General features: G+C 41.5%; 1 protein-coding gene across 8 annotated transcripts in view; it reads left to right on the top strand.

The window, feature by feature from the left end:
• PML (PML nuclear body scaffold) overlaps window positions 1-18,929 on the top strand; it is a 45,182-nt gene that overhangs the window by 723 nt on the left and 25,530 nt on the right. For all 8 annotated transcript variants that reach the window (XM_027123576.1, XM_027123574.1, XM_027123575.1 and 5 more), the window contains exon 2: window positions 1,255-1,721. In XM_027123576.1, the coding sequence (XP_026979377.1) occupies window positions 1,255-1,721 (467 nt within the window). The remainder of the gene's footprint in view (window positions 1-1,254; window positions 1,722-18,929) is intronic.

An 18,929-nucleotide genomic window follows, 5' to 3' on the forward strand; every position in this document is an offset into this window, starting at 1 on the left:
CTGTGGCCTCTCCTTTAGGAAGCTTCTTGGGTCCTTTTCTTGGAGCACCCTGCTCCCCTAACCCCCATCCCCAAGGGGTGTATTAGGGGTTTATTAGTCTTCTCCTGCACAAACTCCCTAGCCACCCCCGACCCCCAAAGGAACTACTTAGATCAGTTGCTCTATGTTCTTCCAGGCCCTTTTTACTGTCTTTCATGAAAGTACGAATAACACCATATTGCAGTAGCTTTCATTATTTGCATTTACACCTAAGAATAATATTAACAATACTAGTTAAGATTTATGAATATTTCTCATGGGCCAGGTACTGTATTAAGCACTTTTTTGTGGTAAAATGTTATCAAATATATATATTATGTATGTTTTCTGCATTTCTAAGTGTACACAGTTCAGTGGCATTCAATACATTCACAATGTTGTGTAGCCCTCACCACTGTCTATTTACAGAATTTTTTTATCCAAACAAAGTCTGTACCCTTTAAGCAATAGCTCCTCATTCCCCTCTTCCCCCAGTGGCTGGTAACCTCTAATCTACTTTCTCTGTGAATTTGCCTAGTCTAGATATTTCCTATAAGTGGATTCCTACAATATTTGCCCCTTTGTCTCTGCATGATCTTACTTAGCATAATGTCTTCAACGTTCATTCATGTTGTAGCATGTGTCAGAATTTCCTTTTTAAGGCTGAATAATATTCCATTGTGTGTATATACCACATTTTGTTTATCCATTCATCTGTTGATGGACACTTGGGTCGTTTCTACCTTTTGGCTATTGTGAATAATGCTGTGTACAGAATAATGAGTGTACAAGGATCTGGGTACTTGTTTTCAGTTCTTTTGGGTATATATCTAGGTGTGGAATTGTTGGATCATATGGTAGTTCTATGTTTAACTTTCTGAGGAAATATCAAAGTGTATTAAGCACTTTATGTGCGGTTATGTGATGTACACTTAATGAATCTCATTTTTAAACTTAAGTTCCTTGAAGGCAGGGATTTGTCCTATACATCCTTTTATCTCAGGGCCTAGTACTGTGTCTTAGGAGAAGTAGATGCTCAGTAAATTGTGGAGTGAGAGTGGGAAGGCCTGAGTAAGTGGAGGATTGGGGTACTGATAAGCCTGGGTTTTGCATCATCCAATGACAGTCTGCTATGGCATAGGAAGTCCCACTCTGAGCCTCCAGCCATAGGGGCGGGTGTCCATTGGGTGAGGACTCCTGGGACTTCAGATCTCACCTCCCTCTCTGATCCCCCAGCAAGCCACGGAGGACGAGTTCCAGTTCTTGCACTGCCAGGGCTGCCGGGCAGAAGCCAAGTGCCCCAAGCTGCTGCCTTGTCTGCACACGCTGTGTTCAGGATGCCTGGAGGAGCCTGGCAGGCAGTGCCCCATCTGCCAGGCGCCCTGGCCCCCAGGCCCTGATGTGCAGGCCTTGGACAACGTCTTCTTCGAAAGCTTGCAGCGGCGCCTGCATGTGTACCGGCAAATCGTGGACGCGCAGGCCCTTTGCACCCGCTGCAAAGAGCTGGCCGACTACTGGTGCTTCGAGTGCGAGCAGCTCCTCTGTGCCAAGTGCATCGAGGCGCACCAGTGGTTCCTCAAGCACGAGGCCCGGCCACTGGCGGAACTCCGCAGCCAGTCGGCGCGGGAGTTTCTGGATGGCACGCGCAAGTCCAACAACATCTTCTGTTCCAACCCTAACCACCGCGACCCTACGCTGACCAGGTAAGCAGGCCTGCCCAGGGTGGGGTGAAGCTTCTAAGAGCGAGGTAGAGGCTGCGGGGAGCAGAGATCCAAAGTCTCACAGCCGGGAACGTGGGTCAAGGAGCTTCTAACGTCTTGCAACTCAAAATAAGGTCCACAGACCAGCAGCATCGATAGCGATGACCGCAATTTATGCTGTCCCGTGCGAATGGATGGATAGCAGTAGTTTCCAATTTCCCCTTATAAGAAATAATGCTGCAGAAACATCTTTTCACCCATATCCAGTCATTTCTTCAGGATAAATTTTTAGAAATGCCATTTCTAGGTGAAGGGTTATGAAAGTTTTACATTTCGATACATGTTGCCAAACTGCCCTTTAGAAAGTCTTATAGTGGAATTTTCCAGAAGCATTGCCATGGAGTCTCAGTATAGCTGGATTCTAGGATGAGATGTGGGTAGTTAGTTTCTGTCTGAAAAGTCAAAACCGGAACAATGCACTTCCTGGGAGTGTCTGTATGAGAAAAAAAAAAGTCATGTCCAATATTAATGATTTTTACTAAACAGCACAGGATTTTAATTCAGGATTTTTTGGATAGATAATACATTTATATGGTGCAAAAAATTACAAACAAAATTTATAGAGAGGACAAAGTCTCCATTCCACTCTGTCCCCCATCTGCCTAATACCCACCACTTCTCCCTCCCCCATCCGCGTTTAACCATGGTTACCAGCTTTGAATGTTTCCAGAGTTTGTGAATATACACACGGGTAGGAGTATATAGTCTTATAGGTCTTATTTTTCCCCCTTTAAGCAAAAGGTAGCATACCTATGTGAACTTTTAATCCTCCCTCCCCCCGCATAGATAGCTTGTATAAGATTCTTGGGGATCTGCTTGCAAAGTGAAAGTATTCTTTGCCCGTTGGGGCACACTCAGACAGAGCTCCATTCCTGCTAAACTTACTTCCTGCTTGGAGATTCACCACCTGTACTACCAGATTCCTCCACAGCTGATACTATCGTTTGAATTTGGATTTCTTTGTTTATTGTTAAGGTTGAGGTCCAGTGGCTTTTCATATGTTTTTTGGCCATTGAGCCTCTTCATTTGTAAATTGCATCCTGAGGGCCTTTGCTTGTTTGTTTCTTTACTCTTAGGAATTAGTCTTTAATTGTAAGAGCTTGTTATAGTGCAGATATTTTTCCTGTGTTGACCTTTGTCATTCATTCAATATGAGGTGTTGTGTTTTAAGTTTTTAGTTCTATGTAGTCCAATCCCTCAATCTCTTCCTTTGTGGTATCTGGCTTTGATCATCCTAGGAAAGATTTTTCCTATGCCAATGTTGAAAATATTTACTTATACTCTATTTTAATAATTTGTTTTTATAGTTAAAATTTTCATTCCCATGGAATTTATTTTTGTGTGTGGTATAAGGTAAGAACCCTTGCTCTGCATTTCTCTGCAAATGGAAAGCCAGTTCTCTCAACAACTTTTATTGAATAATTCACTCTTTTTGTTTTTTCCCATTTTTTAAAATCGAAGTATAGTTGATGTACAGTATTTTGTTACAGGTGTATAATATAGTGATTCACAATTTTTAAAGGTTATACTTCATTTATAGTTATTATAAAATATTGGCTATATTCCCCATGTTGTACAATATATCCTTGTAGCTTATGAATACTCCACTCTTGCTTTGATCTGAAATGCCCTTTTAATCTTGTACTAAATGTCCATGTAGTCATGAATATGTTTGTAAATCTCTGTTCTGCACCAAACTATTCTTATGCTAATCCTTACTACTGTAAGGAGTTCTGTAGCTTTATATTTGATAGGGTGAATTCCCATTCTTTTTCAAAAATAATTTTACTTTCATAATTTGTACAGTTGCTTTTGCTGTTACAATTCATGCAGTTTCAGAAGTTACATATTCATTGAGATTTTTACAGGTGACATTAAATCTTGGAAGAATTGTCCTCATCTCTGGTTATATCTTTGGGTTTTATAGTTTTATTCACAAACATCTTGAACTTTTAAATTATAGTTAACTTTATAATATGTAATAATATTATGAATGGAATCTTTTTCCATTATAATTTCTAACTGGTTATCATTAACATTCACTAATGCTATTAATTTATGTATATTTATATTACATCTAGCCATCTTATTGGGCTCTTTTATTCTTGTAAGATTTTCAGTTGATTTTTTGGATTTTCTAGGTAAACAGTCATATCACCTACAAATAATAAAACCTTTTTTCTTTCCAGTATTTATACATATTACCTCTTTGTAGCTTTGTTTCATTGGATTGGCCAGCACTGCCAGGACAGTATTGAATAATGTGAAGCAGTGGTTAGAAAAGGCAACTTTGTCTTGTACCTATCTTTCATAAGAAAGTTTCTTATGTTTTCTTGTTTAGTATGATGCTTATTATTGATTTCCGTAGGTGACTTTTAAAAATCACATTAAGAAAGTTGCCTCCCACTTCTAGTTTTCTTAGAGTTTTGTTGTTGCTGTTATTTTGTTTTATTTTTAACTCAGGAATAGGTGTTCTTTTGGACTCTGAAGATGTCCTTTCACCTTTCAGTATGATGAATTATATCAATAGGTTTCTTTATGTTGAACCATTCTTTAAGTCCTGGGAGGAAAAAGTCTATTTGTTCATGATATACTATTATTTTAATTTTAATTTAAAATTAAAATTTAATTTTAATTTTATGAATATGTATGATTTCCTTGTCAAGTTTTCTTATTCATTTGATAAGACAGCTCTTTCAATGAGTTTGCAAGCTTTTTTGAACGTGATGATATGTATAAATTGCTTAGCATAGTGCCTGGCACCTATTAAATACTCAATAAATGTTAAAATGCTACTCTGAGAATTTCTCTGCTGTACACTAGTTTAAAGAACATAGCAATTCAAGCTTATAGAGGTTTCTTGAAAAACTATCTTGATACAGGTACCTTTTTTGAAGAGTAGGGTCTTTTCCCCTTTTTTTTTGGATCTTGAATCAGATTGTTTGGAATGTTCTCTAGTTCATCCTGAGTTACCTTTTATAATTTAAAAATCTCCTCTATACCTGTAATTGTGTCCCCTTTCTTATTTCTAATGTTGTATATTTGTGGTTATTTTAGTGATCTTTTCAAAGCACTAGCTTTTTGGTCTTTCCTTTTATTGCTTACTGATATTAATGTTTTCCTTTTTTCTAACTAATCATTTTGGTTTTATCATCATTTTCTCTCTTCTACTTGTCTCTCATTATTCATCATCTAACGGAACATTTAATTCATTTATTTGTTATCCTTATTTAATACATTCTCCTGTGAGTATGACATTGGCTACATCCCATAACTTTGATGTAGTGTAATCATAGTCAGTCATTTTTCTCAAATATCTATAATTTCAGTCTTTTCTCTTTTTAAAAATTTTTTCTTTGATAGAAGAGTTTGGGTGAGGGAGTTTTCTAAAATTTTCAAGTGGCTTGTGATGTTTGATTTAAATATTTGATGTTAATTTCCACAGTATGGTCACCTAGTATTTGAGTTATATCTGGGACTATACTGATGTTTTCTTTGGGGCCTTGGACCATATTCTGTGGACTAGCATATTCCTAGGATTTTTTAAAAATGTGTATTTTTTGTACAGATATATATATCTCTCCTCTTTCTATTCTTGTTTAAATTTTTAACAAACATATTAGAACACGTGCGCGCACGTGTGTGTGTGTGTGTGTGTGTCTGTATCTCTCACCATTAAGAGTAGATTACAACTGTTCTTCCAGATAAGATAAAACTTTTAGCATACTTTTTGTTCTCCCCTCTTTCTCTTCCCACATTCAGATATAGTTGAAATAACATGAAATTTTAGTTCTAGATATTACCAAATTTTATGTCTTTTCTATTCTAAGCATCCTTTTTTGACAGTTATTAAGTGTCATCATCACATTATAACCCACTTGTTATCTGTAATCTTAGATTTTAATTAGTTTCATTGCTCACAATAATTTGTTCTATAACATATCTTCCTCTTTCTTCAATTATTTAATGTTATTAATTTCCCATTTGGCTGGAATACTTCAAGTAATTTTTTTTTGGTTGCTTTTCAGAGGTTGCTTTCTGGAATCTTGATTGTCTTAACTTGCATGTCCTTCATTTGCTGTCACATTTATTTTTTAATTCATTTTTTATTTTTATTTTCGGCCATGCCACGCAGCTTGTGGGATTTTAGTTCCCTGACTAGGGATCAAACCTGGACCCTCAGCAGTGAGAGCATGGAGTCCTAACCACTGGACCGCCAGGGAGTTCTCTGCTGTCACATTTACAGGAAAGTTTAGCTAGGTGTAAAAATTCTGAGGTCACAATCACAAATCTTTCATCTTGGAGTATATACACATTGCTTCATAAATTTGTGGCCTCCAGTGCTGCAGATGAGAAATTTAATTATTATCTAATTATTTTGCCCCTGTGGGTAATCTGTTTTTGTTTGCTAAGGATGTTTATATAATTTTTCTTTATTCTTGAAAATGACTGATCAAGCTATAGGTCTTTTCTTTTCTCAGTAATCCTCTCTGACATTGTTGAACTGAAAATTCAAGTCTTTCTTCAGCTCAAAGAAATTATCTTCTACTTTTTTATATATTGATTTCTGTTTATTTGCTTATTTTTTTCTTTTTATAACTATTGTTTTTGTGTGTGTGTGGCTTTTTTTGGTTCGTTTTTTGTTTTTTTTGGTACACGGGCCCCTCACTGTTGCGGCCTCTCCCGTTGCGCAGCACAGGCTTTGGACGCGCAGGCTCAGCGGCCATGGCTCACGGGCCCAGCCGCTCCGCGGCATGTGGGATCCTCCCAGACCGGGGCACAAACCCGCGTCCCCTGCATCGGCAGGTGAACTCTCAACCACTGCGCCACCAGGGAAGCCCTGTGTGGTTTTTTTAAATTAACTTTTTATTGGAGTATAGTTGATTTACAGTGTTGTGTCAGTTTCTGCTGTACAGCAAAGTGAATCAGTTATACATATGCATATATCCGCTCTTTTTTAGATTCTTTTCCCATACAGGTCATTACAGAGTATTGAGTAGTGTTCCCTGTGCTATACAGGAGGTCCTTATTAGTTATCTGTTTTACATATTGTACTGTGTATATGTCAATCCCAATCTCCCTATTTATCCCTCCTCCCCCACTTTCCCCTGTAACCCTTCCCCCACTTTCCCCCATAACCCTTAAGTTTGCGTTTTACATCTGTGACTCTGTTTCTACTTTGTAAATACGTTCATTTGTATCATGTTTTTAGATTCCACATATAAGTGAGATCATATGATACTTATCTTTCTCTGCCTGACTTATTTCACTCAGTATGACAGTCTCTAGGTCCATCCATGGTGCTGCAACAGTTGCAATCATGCTTTTTTAATTGCCAAACAAGGTCAGTGTTCTCAGGATGCTTTTTCTTGTCAGCCTGTTCTTGTTTTCTCAGTGTATGTTCTTAAATCCCCCTGAAAAGCAAACTTAGAATTTTTAGAAGGTTTATGTTTCCTATATTACCCTTTTTTTCAGTGTGAGCCAGGAATCAGTTTGGTCCCCATTTTGCCTGCTGATTCTCTTCATAGGTCCTGTAGTTCTGTGTTGTCTGCTCACATGTAAATGTGGACATCTAGACTGCACAGTGTTAGTAGCTGATAGGGGCTGGCAGCAACTGTGTATAAACCACAGTTTACATCTCCTACCCTGCAGTGAGGATGGGGCCTCTCCCAGAGCCCCAGATGGTGGTAGCTTACAGAGTGCTTCACCTCTAGTGTGGGGGGTGGATTTCTCCACAGTCGGCAAGGTACAAGGGGCAAGGAGGTCCAGCCAGCAAGAGGACAGGATTCTTTTACCTTGAGCATGGTAGATGGCTTCAAAAACCTGACAGTATTGCTTAAAAATCGTACACACACAGTCACAATTCACAGTTGTTTCACAATCTGCCGGTGGTTACTGGAAAAACTCAACTTGTTTCTTCTGCACAAAACCTCAGTGTCATAAATAACCGACAACTTCCTGCAAGTTACAAGTCAGTAATAAACTGTTCCATCCTTTGACACTGAGCTGACTTAGGGCTCACAGTGGGGAGCAGCATCGGAAGTGGCTTTAAACTTTCAAACTCAGCCTGGGAGTGTCCTCCCTGGGGCCATTGGCATTTGATCAACCACACCTGTGGAGTCCATTCTTTCAGCCCACATTCCTACTATGTAGCAAGCCCTCTGCTAGGTGCTAGGGTATAAATACAAACATGCAGCCCTGGCCCTCTGAGGTCACAGTCTGGTGGAGGAACCAGATCTGCAGTTAACAATCAAGGCTGCAGAGTGCTTCAAGGAAGCCTGCTTACCATTGTCACTCTGTGCTGCTAGTAGCCCTTAGGACAGTGTGATAAGACACCATCTTCTCCCTCATATTTTCCCTTGCCAGACGGCTGACATCCCGTGTGTGCTCAGTTATTTAAGGGCAGAAGGAAGAAGGAAGGCTGGCACCAGGCATGTGATCTCAGAAAAGGCCACCTGCCCAGCCTTGATTGTCTGGGGATGGCAGCTTCCAAGGGGGTGTCACACTTAGCCTGGTCTGTAAGGAAGCAGAAAGGGGAGGGAGCATGTGCAAAGGCAGAGGCACCAGCAAGTCTGCTGCATTTCAGGAACTGCAAGTAAAGGCTGTGCAGGAGGGCAGGGGCTGGAAGGGTGAGCTAGGGTCAAACATGGGAGAGTTAGAGTTTGGACTCAGTCCTACAATTTCCGGGACAAAGAATGTTCTCAGTTTGCTCCGTTTTCCTGCAGTTTACTCTTGTACCAGTGAGTATCCTGTAGAACACAGTGTGAATGGACCTTTGGGGACTCTGTTGGAAACCCACTGGTGGTACTAAGGCAGAGAGTGGGATAATGTTCAGATCCTCTTTCTGCACTCTGGTACTTTGATTGAACTGGGCAAGTTGAGGAGCAAGGAGACCAGGATTTTTTTTCTTTGGCTGCGTGCTTATTTACATTTTACCCTATTCCGTAAAGAATTTGAGATTTACCACCTTACTGTCGGATATATGACCCAAGCGGAACTGAAGCAAAGAATCTGGACCTGGGGAAAGGGAGCCACATTAGGAGGCTGAGCCATGGTGCAGGTGGGGGTGAGGCCTGCAAGAATGCAGAGGTGGCAGCATGGGGAGAAGGCCAGAGTGTCACACGGCCATGGCCTGCCTGACCTGGAGGTCAAGGTGGCTGCCAGCCTTTTCATCACATGTGCTGGGGAGCGCTGGGGAGTGCCTTGCAGCCAAGGGTAATGGGGGTTTAGGACTGTTGATGGAGCTGAGACCCATGTTGGGGTGTCAGATCCCAAAGCTTGGCTGGATGGGGTAGGGGAATTAATCCAGGACCATCAAAACTTGTAGCGGGAAGAGCTTTAGTTACAGTTGAGTGGGGAAAATGAAAGACCTATTATTCAAGTTTGAGACGTATGATAAGATCATAAACTGGGAAAAGACAGCCCAAGACCAGAAGTTGGAATGATTGGCAACAGGTGGGGTGAGGCATCCTGGGCAGCCCAGGGGAGGGTTCAGGGCAGAGGTGGACATCACGCAGTGGTGGCAGGAACCAGAGTGCAGGGGACAGGCTTGAAACCAGCCTTGAGGACGCTTCCCGATCCCTTGGTCCCTGGGCAGCGCCTTTCAATAGGAAACTGAAACCTTTTTCAATATGGTCAGAGAATGGGCTCTTCTGGTTGGATTTGACCTCTTAACACAATAAAGCACTTTCCTGTCTTTTGAGATGTTTTTTCCTGTGCTATTACCTTACTTCCCAGACCCTCCTATAAGATTATTGAGGAAGAGAGAATTGTTGCAAGAGGCTCAAACATTAATGGGAGCTCATCCCCAAATAGGAGATCTTGTCTGAGCCAGGGCCAGGACAGGACGCAGGATTTCCTGACTGCACTCTGCAGAGTCTGTCCTCGTGCTGCCGGCCTCCACATACAGGTAGTTTTCAACTAACAACCTGGCCGAGTTGCAAAAAAAAAGGATTCTACAAGTTACTTGTTTCGAGCTCAGAGTGTATCTTCCCTTACAATTAGCTTATTCAAAGGAAGCATGCTATTTAAGCAATGTTAAATTTAATTTTCCTTGACTTTGATGAAAGAAAAAGATACTAAAGTAAAATTAGACTTGCTAAACTTCAAAGAAATATTTCTTCATCCTAAAACTTCCTAAAAGACCTAAGATTAAGCAAAAAAATGACGAAGGCATCAAGAGGCTGGAGTCATTATAGTTTGTTTTTAATGAAATGAATGCATTTTAGACAGTAACAAAGTCTTTGCTGTGAAAGATCGGGATGGTCCACTCCCATGTTTGCAGTCTTGGGTCCATGTCACAATGGCTCTAATGCACAGCACTGGTCCTTTCACTTTAACACCACTTTTCATGGATTCTTTGTTTTGATTCAGCTCTTGGTTGGACGGGTGCTGTCAATTAGCAGTTTTTCTCAAGAAGGACTTCTGTGTTCTGAATTCCTAGGGTGGTGTTGAGAATGTCTGTCAGTTACGCTTGCATGACATCGTGGCTGGGTGTAATATACCTGGTCACGGTCTTTCCTTTAGAGCTTTGTAGACTTTGCTGTCTTATCTTCCAGCATCAAACGTCTACCAGGAGAGGCCTGAGGCCAAATTTATTTCCTTTTTCTGTCTTGATGCCTAAAGATATTTTTCATTCCTTAAGTGTATCAATTTAACCAAGCTGTCTTGGTGTGGAGCGTATTGTATCAAATTACTCTGAAACCCTGCTTGCTCCTTTAGTTTAAAAATTCTGTTTATTTCAATGAAATTTTTTTACATAACCCCTCCTCTTTCTTCCTCTTCCTTTCCTTCTCATTTTCCTCTTGCTCTATTACCATGAGTATTACAGTTTTTAATTTATGATTTTATTTTTTTTCTTATTAGTAATCTTAAGAGTATTACCACAGTTTGGGGGAAACTTAAATATTTAGTGAGTATTGAATGAGTAACAAAGATCAGAACCACAGTATACTCTTAGAGCTACATAAAATCATTTTATACTTATTTTAATAAAAGTACTTCTGGAGAATATCAAAATTGTTTGTGTCACATAAGGACACAAACTTGTTTCCTATGTCACCAGATTCTATTAACATTTAATGATTAACTTTATAGTCATTGAATTTTGTAACAAATGCCTGCTTTGGCTTTTTATTTTAAAATAAATTTATTTATTTAATTTTTTTATTTTTGGCTGTGTTGGGTCTTCGTTGCTGTGCGCGGGCTTTCTCTAGTTGGCGGCAAGCCGGGGCTACTCTTCGTTTAAGTGCGGAGCTTCTCATTGCGGTGGCTTCTCTTGTTGTGGAGCACGGGCTCTAGGCGCACGGGCTTGAGTAGTTGTGGCACGCGGGGTCACTAGTTGTGGCTCACGGGCTCTAGAGCACAGGCTCAGTAGTTGTGGCACGTGGGCTTAGTTGCTCCACGACGTGTGGGATCTTCCTGGACCAAGGATCGAACCCGTGTCCCCTAAATTGGCAGGCAGATTCTCAGCCACTGCGCCACCAGGGAAGCCCGCTTTGGCATGTATTACAGTTTGGATTTGTTCTGCCAAAGCTGTTAGAGTTGGGGAAGTATTTTGAGATAGATACAACTAAATAGAAGAGCTGTCTGTTTATACCATATGTTATTTAATACAGTATTATGTTAATGTTACCTTAATATCCAATAGCATTTTTCTTATTCACGGCTTTAGTTAATTGATTGTTTCAGCTATTTCCATCTCTTTTGCCGTTTTATTTATTGAAATTAGGTTGGATTTAAATGAAATAGCCTAATCAGATTAATAAGTAATCACTGTATGTAAACTTTGCCTTGTCCTCTTGCAACATTTACTGTCATGTAAATCCAAATTGTGTTCATGTTCACTAATATCCAATACTATATAATTATAGTGCATTATTATAAAACTCAGTGAGTTTGCCCAAGTGACCTAACTTTGTTCAAAAACTGAATCTCCTTTATTAACATATTACTTATGTGTTATTTAAGATATTTCTTGCACTTGATACTATTCTGACTGTACTTCCAAGGGGCATCATTGCAGTCACCTCAGTGTATGGTGATGATAACTTTTTTTTTTTTTTTGGCTGCTCCACGCATCTTGTAGGATCTCAGTTCCCCGACCAGGGATCAGACCAGGGCCCTTGGCAGTGAAAGCACGGAGTCCTAACCACTGGACCGCCAGGGAATTCCCAGATGATCACATTTTAGAAATACCATGTGGTGGCACTGGGAAAGGTTGATTGGACAGACCAGAGGCAAGGAGGCCTATTAGGGGACAGTGCTAAAGGAGATAAGCCATAATTGAGGCAAGAACAAAGGCAGTATCAATGGGAACTGATGTGACAGATTTAGGAACCAGAATTCTACCTTAATCATCTCTGCATTCTAGCCCCATACCTGTACCTAGCTGGTACTCAGTAATTTTTTTTAAGTAAATGAAGGTAGACCTTAACAAGACTTAATAATGAGTCATTGTTGAAGCAGTCGAAGAGGGGAGGAATCTGGAATTCCCCTTGATCTTTGGCTTGAGTGACCTTTGAACAGTAGTGCCATTCACTGCCATAGAGAGGGCAGGAGAGGCAGGGCACCCATGCAGCAGTGCACCTGCTACCTACTGAATGAGTGACATGGCCCAGCAGAACACTGTCCACCATGGATGTGCCAGTCTTGAAAGCAGAGACCTACATAGAAAAGAGTGGGGAAAGAAAACTACCAACTTTCTCTTCTTTCTTGGGTGTGGGACCAGCATAAGACCATAGTGTGAAATAGATAAGGCTTCCTCCTCTCCTCTTTCTTTGCTGCTTCTCTTTTTTTTTTTTTTTAATTTATTTTATTTATTTACTTTTGTTTGTGTTGGGTCTTCGTTGCTGCTCGTGGGCTTTAGCTGTGGTGAGTGGGGGCTACTCTTCGTTGTGGTGTGCGGGCTTCTCACTGTGGTGGCTTTTCTTGTTGAGGAGCACAGGCTCTAGGTGTGCAGGCTTCAGTAGCTGTGGCGCATGGGCTCAGAAGTTGTGGCTCGTGGTCCCTAGAGTGCAGGCTCAGTAGTTGTGGCGCACGGACTTAGTTGCTCCGCGACGTGTGGGATCTTCCTGGACCAGGGCTCGAACCCGTGTCCCCTGCATTGGCAGGCAGATTCTTAACCGCTGCGCCAGCAGGGAAGCCCTTCTTTGCTGCTTCTCTTAACTTCTGTTATCTTCCTCTCTGAGACGGCACGTTTTCCTATCTCTGTCACCACCTTCTCAATTAATGAATAGTTGGAGGAGGGGAGATCAACAGGAATAATGCTTTCACTCTCTTTGAGCATCCCCGTCTCTACAATTACTCATCTCCTCTCCTGGTTTCAGAAATCTTATTTCCTCAACTGTGTCACCCTGGAGATGGCAGGAAACCAGCCTCATTAAATGCATCCATACTACTGTGTAAATGACTGACGGATCCCTTTAATTACCCTCTAGCTAATTATTTGAATTTCCAAAGGAGGCTACTCCTTTCCATACTCCACCAAAGTGAGAGCTCCCATCAACCCTTGTTGAGATGGGGGCAGTGAAGTGGAGAGTTTTTCCGTCACCATTCAGGCAAGCCAGGCCCTGCCCTGGAGTTTTGCTCTGGGGCCATCTCTCCTCCACTAGTCCTGTTTTCATAGGATTTCTGCTTCCTGCATTCTGAGTTACCCTGTTTCCTAGTACAGCAGAAGTACCATGCTGCTCTGGTCCTACTGGGAAGTGTGGCTGGTCTAGGGTGGCATGTCCCTACTGGGAAGGGAACAGCCCAGAGACCACACTCAGTGGTGATGTTTCCTTACTGCCTGAGGTTGAGAGGCTCACCCACCAGCAGCAGGGCTCTCCCCTGCCACGTGTACATATGTGGTTAATGCCCCCTCTTTCACAGCTCCAGAATGTCCGATGTGTATCTGGCACTGTGCTGGTCACTTCACATACACCAGCCCCTTGTCTTTGTAACAGTCTATGAGAGAGCATCCTTAGGCCCATTGTATAGATGGGGAAATTAAGACTCAGAGAGAGAAAGTAATTTACTCAAGGCCTCATAGCTAGGAATTGTGGAAGAGCTCAGATTCAGGCCTAGGTCGGGCTGCCTCCAGAACCCATATCCTGTCTGCTGTCACGTGGCCTCTGGGATGGTGGTTTAGACACAGACAGCTTTTGGATGGGAAGACTGAGAACCCAGGAAACATGTTGGGGCTTCTATTAAAATATTAATCATGCAGTCAATTCGCTGAACAGTCATAAAGGGATAAACAAAACAGTATATCACAAGGCAGAAGAGAAAGAGCTTGTTGTAATTCCTAGAGGGGATGTTCTTTTACCATTCCCCATTGCCTCCTGTTTAAAGTCCAAACTCATTTGTTTAGAATTGATTACGGAAACTTTTGGAAAATCTCAATAAGTAAAAAGGGGGAGGGAGGAAGAGAAAGAGGTAACTACTATCAGTCTAGACTTTTTCCTTTCCTTCCTGCTGTCTCTGTAATCATCTAAAACAGAATGAACAACACTTAGTGTTACAAAGTGTGCTTTTCTTATAATAGGAGGTCATGAACGTCTTTCCAAAAAATAGTTTTGAATTTTCAGGCAGCTGCGTCTGTTAATAGTATGATTTCATCCACGTCTTCAGTGGTTATAAGGTCTTTACCGTCATGAGAGTAAATAGTCAACTATTATATCTCCATGGTGTTATTTTTCATATTTATCTCTGATTCATCAAAAATGCATCTTGGTGGGGCTTCCCTGGTGGCGCAGTGGCTGAGAGTCCGCCTGCCGATGCAGGGGACACGGGTTCGTGCCCCGATCCGGGAAGATCCCACATGCCGCGGAGCGGCTGGGCCCGTGAGCCATGGCCGCTCAGCGCGTCCGGAGCCTGTGCTCCGCAACGGGAGAGGCCGCAACAGTGAGAGGCCCGCGTACCGCAAAAAAAAACAAAAAACAAAACAAAACAAAAAATATATCTTGGTGTAGTGTATGAAGCAAAGCTCTAACTTGATTTATTTCCCCCCCTGTAGCCAGTTTTCATGATATAATTGTTGAAAATCCTTTAATGTCCATTAGTTTGGACATTTCTTTATTAAATAAAATATTACATTCTGATAGGTGCCAGGGCCTCTTTCAGGACTATCTGGTCTGTTGTGCTGATTGTTCTCTTGACTATTAGACTAGTATATACCGTTTTAATAATGGTAGTTCTATAATGTTGTCAGTGGCAGAGAAAATCCCCTTCCTTACACTGATTTTTCAAACAATTTCTTAGCTATTTGATCCGTTTACTCCTTCATGTGAAATTTATTCTGTTTTCTTTTTTTCTTTTTTTTCATCATGTGAAATTTAGAATCAGTTGGTTAAGTTTTAAAATCTCATTCTTAATTTGGCTCAAATTGCTTTAAACCTTTATATTAACTTGAGGAAAATTAATATTATACTATTTAGTCTCTCCAGTCGGGACCTTGATACAATTTTCTGTTTTTAGACTTTCTCTCTTAGTGGGTTTTTGTCATTTACTCCATATAAGTTCTATGTATTTCTTGCTAGGATTATGTCTAGGTATTTTTTTTTTTAGCATTTTTAAAATTGCTGTTGTGAATGAGAACATGGAAAATTTTTCCATATGTCTTTTCATTTGCTTTGCTGGAATAGAATTAAGCTGTTTTCTTCTCTTAATTCTGGTATAATCCAGCCACTTTGCTGAGCAACTTCTTGTTGATTCTGTGGTGTTTTAGTTCATTTTTTCGAGTGTTCCAGAAGCAAATAAGTGCCCTTTTGCTTTCCAGAGCTACACCTCTCTGTCTGTGTTAAGTCTGGGTCCTTGTCATGGAGCTCCTTGTGGGTAGGTGCCCACCTCACCTCTGTCTCCCCCAAAAGTGCCAAGCACACAGTGGGTGCTCAGTAAGTGTCCTTTGAATGAGGGTGAAGGAACCATAGGCCAAGGAGGTCATCCTTGGTCTTGGGTGGCAGGCCCACAATGGGTCATTCTGATTCAGGGTTTGCATCTCAGTCTTATCAGAAAGTTGGGGGCTTTGGACCCCAGGGCGTCTGATGCAGGCCCCTCAATAGAGACCTGAAGCCAATTGTCTCCTTCCATCCAGAGGGGCAGGGGTGGCTGGTTTCCCTGGGGAGACCCCATTTGGGGCAGAAGGGGCTTAAGAAGAGGACCCAGCAGAGACTGTGGTCTCCCCAGCAAGTCTTGCTCTCCCTCCAGGCTACCCTAGGGGTCCCCTTCCCAGGCCTGGAACACTCTTTCTAAGGAAAGGTCACTCACCTCGGTCTCAGCCCCTCTCCCATGGATCCAAAGCTAGGAAAATGACAACTGGTTCTAGTTCTCCCTTTATTTCTATAGCCTATCTAATTGCCCACATCTATTAGAATTCTGTTCTTTAATTAAAAACATAGGTAATATTAATACATTCACAAGGTTCAAACATGAGAGCGACCTAAAAGGCATACAGTGAAATGCCTCACTCCACCTCTTCCCTGCCCCATCCTGTAAATACTTTTATTAATTTGTATCCTTTCAAGGTTTCTTTATTCAGATGCAATCAAATATGAATATATTCTTATTTTTTTCCATTCTTACACAAAAAGCAGCATCCTATAATGCACTTTTGTGTTATTTTTGGCTGCACTGGGTCTTTGTTGCTGCACGCGGGCTTTCTCTAGTTGCAGCGAGCGGGGGCTACTCTTCATTGTGGTGCACTTGCATCTCATTGCGGTGGCTTCTCTTGTTGCGGGGAATGGGCTCTAGGCACACAGGCTTCAGTAGTTGTGGTGTGCGGGCTCTAGGGCGCACGGGCTTTAGTAGTTGTGGCACGCAGGCTCAGTAGTTGTGGCACCCAGGCTTAGTTGCTCCACGGCATGTGGGATCTTCCCGGCCCAGGGATCGAACCCATGTCCCCTGCTTTGGCAGGCAGATTCTTAACCACTGCGCCACCAGGAGAGGTCCCCTATAATACACTCTACACCTTGATTTTTTTACTTAAAATATACATTGTCATAATTGAACACATTCTATGGTAGTCACTGTTCTAACCTTTTATATATATTAACTCATCGAATCCTCCTAATACTCCTATTATCATCCTTATTTTGCCAGAGAGATTTTTCCATATAATGAACTTTCTCAGTTTTTTTCAGCTGCATAGTACTCCATTGTACAGGTGCATTGTAATTTATGTAAGTCATTGCCTAGTGATGGGCACTTAGGTTGTTTCTATTCTTTGCTATTATGGACTGTGTTACGTTGTACAAATGTTATTTTTTATGTATGGAGATAGAGCTGCAGAAAAGATATCTAGAAGGGAGAGTGCTGGGTCAAAGGATAAATACATTTGTAATTTTGATGAATACTGCCATATTGCCCTCTGTAGAGTTATTCATTCCTTTCATAATTGCTTAACATTTCTCATTAGTAGTGTCTAATTAGGGAGCACTAATATTTCAGGCAATTATAATCATAGTCTTTTAAAAAAACATTCATGTAGGGCTTACCTCATTTGATCCTCTCCAGCACTCCCATATGAGGTAGGAATTATCCCTATTTTACAGGTAAGAAAACTGAGGTGCAGAGAGATTAAATGACCTGCCAAGGAAGGGCACAGAGCTGAGGTCAGATCCACATCTGCCCGGCTTTTTTCTCTGCTCCACCTGCCACTTACCACAGCCACTGGCCCTGCTTCTGGGTGATGTGGGTCTCTGTTACTTAGATCTGATTTCCTGAGGCTGGAGGAGCTCCAGGCTCATGACCCAGTGGCAACCCCCATCCCACTTTCCACACACTTTTCTGTCTCCAGAAAAGCTTTGCTAGCGTGGCATAAGTCTCCTGTGTTTGAGCAGGAGGGTCGAGCCCTGGGACCTTACCACCTTGGGTGACTTGGGAAGGTTGAGAGCTGGCAAAGCTGAGGGACTAGTACCTGGTTTCAAGATTTTAGAATTGGGTCGGCCAGCAGGCTCTCTGGGACAAGTTGATCTCAGTAATTCAAGCCAAAGTGGCCCCAGCTAAAATCCTTTCTCCTGGCCTCAGGTGGGCTAACTTATTATTTTCATTCCTGGTGAGAGTAAATTACAGCAGTATTTCTAGGGAAGTAACTAATATTTTTCCTGGTAATATTTGAAGAAGCAGCACTGCAGTGTTTCAGAGCATGGACTCTGAGCCAGGCTGCTTGGGTTTTTATATTAGTTTCCTGTTGCTGCTGTAACATTTACCACCAATTTAGGGACACCTAAACCATTAGAGATATATCGTTTTGTACCTCTGGAGGTCAGAAGTCTGAAATGGGTCTCATTGAGCTAAAATCAGGACGTCAGTAGGGCTGTGTTCCTTCTGGAGGCTCTTGAGGAGAATCCATTGTCTTGCCTTTTCCAGCTTCTAGAGGCTGCCTGCGTTCTGTATTTCATGATCCCCTTCCCTCTTCAAAACCAGCAGGGTAGTGTCACTGTGACCTCTACTTCCATCATCACCTCTCCCTTCTCTCACTCTCCTGCCTCCTGCCTCTTTCCTTTATGAGAACTCTTGTGCTTACATTGGGTCCACCCAGATAATCCAGGATAATCTCCCCATCTCAAGATCCTTAATGTAATCACACCTGTCAAGTCTCTTTTGCCATGTAAGGTACCATATTCAGGTTCCAGGAATTAGTCCTTGGATGGGGACCATAATTCTGCCTACTACAATTTGCACCTAGACTCTACCGCTTACTAATTGTGTGACCTTGGACAAGTTATTGTACCTCTTGCTCAGTTTCCCCATCCTTAAAATAGGGATAATAATAATCCCCACTCCATAGGATTGTTAGAAGGATTAAATGAGTTGATATTTGTCAAATGCTCATAATAGGGTCTGACACATAGTAAATGCTATGGAAGTGTCTGCTGGCTAAAATACATTAAATAGATAAAAATATACATACTCTTTGATCTAGCAATCCTATTATTTTGTAATGTATTTCATAGAAACAAAAGGATGCATGCATTAGGCTACAGAAAGCATTGTGCATATTGGGGAAAAATGCACAAACAGGAAATCACTGGAATGTCCATTAACAGGATGAATGAATCAGTGTGGTCCATCTGGAATGTAAAGAAGCTATTAACGAGAATACATCAGATCCATACTTGTAGACCTAGAGGAGTGTCCTGAACAAAAGTTCAATTAAAGGAGGAAGTTGCA

Source organism: Aethalodelphis obliquidens, unplaced genomic scaffold (assembly GCF_003676395.1).
Source record: "Aethalodelphis obliquidens isolate GAN/ISIS:26980383/991018 unplaced genomic scaffold, ASM367639v1 scaffold26, whole genome shotgun sequence".
NCBI lineage: Eukaryota > Metazoa > Chordata > Mammalia > Artiodactyla > Delphinidae > Aethalodelphis > Aethalodelphis obliquidens.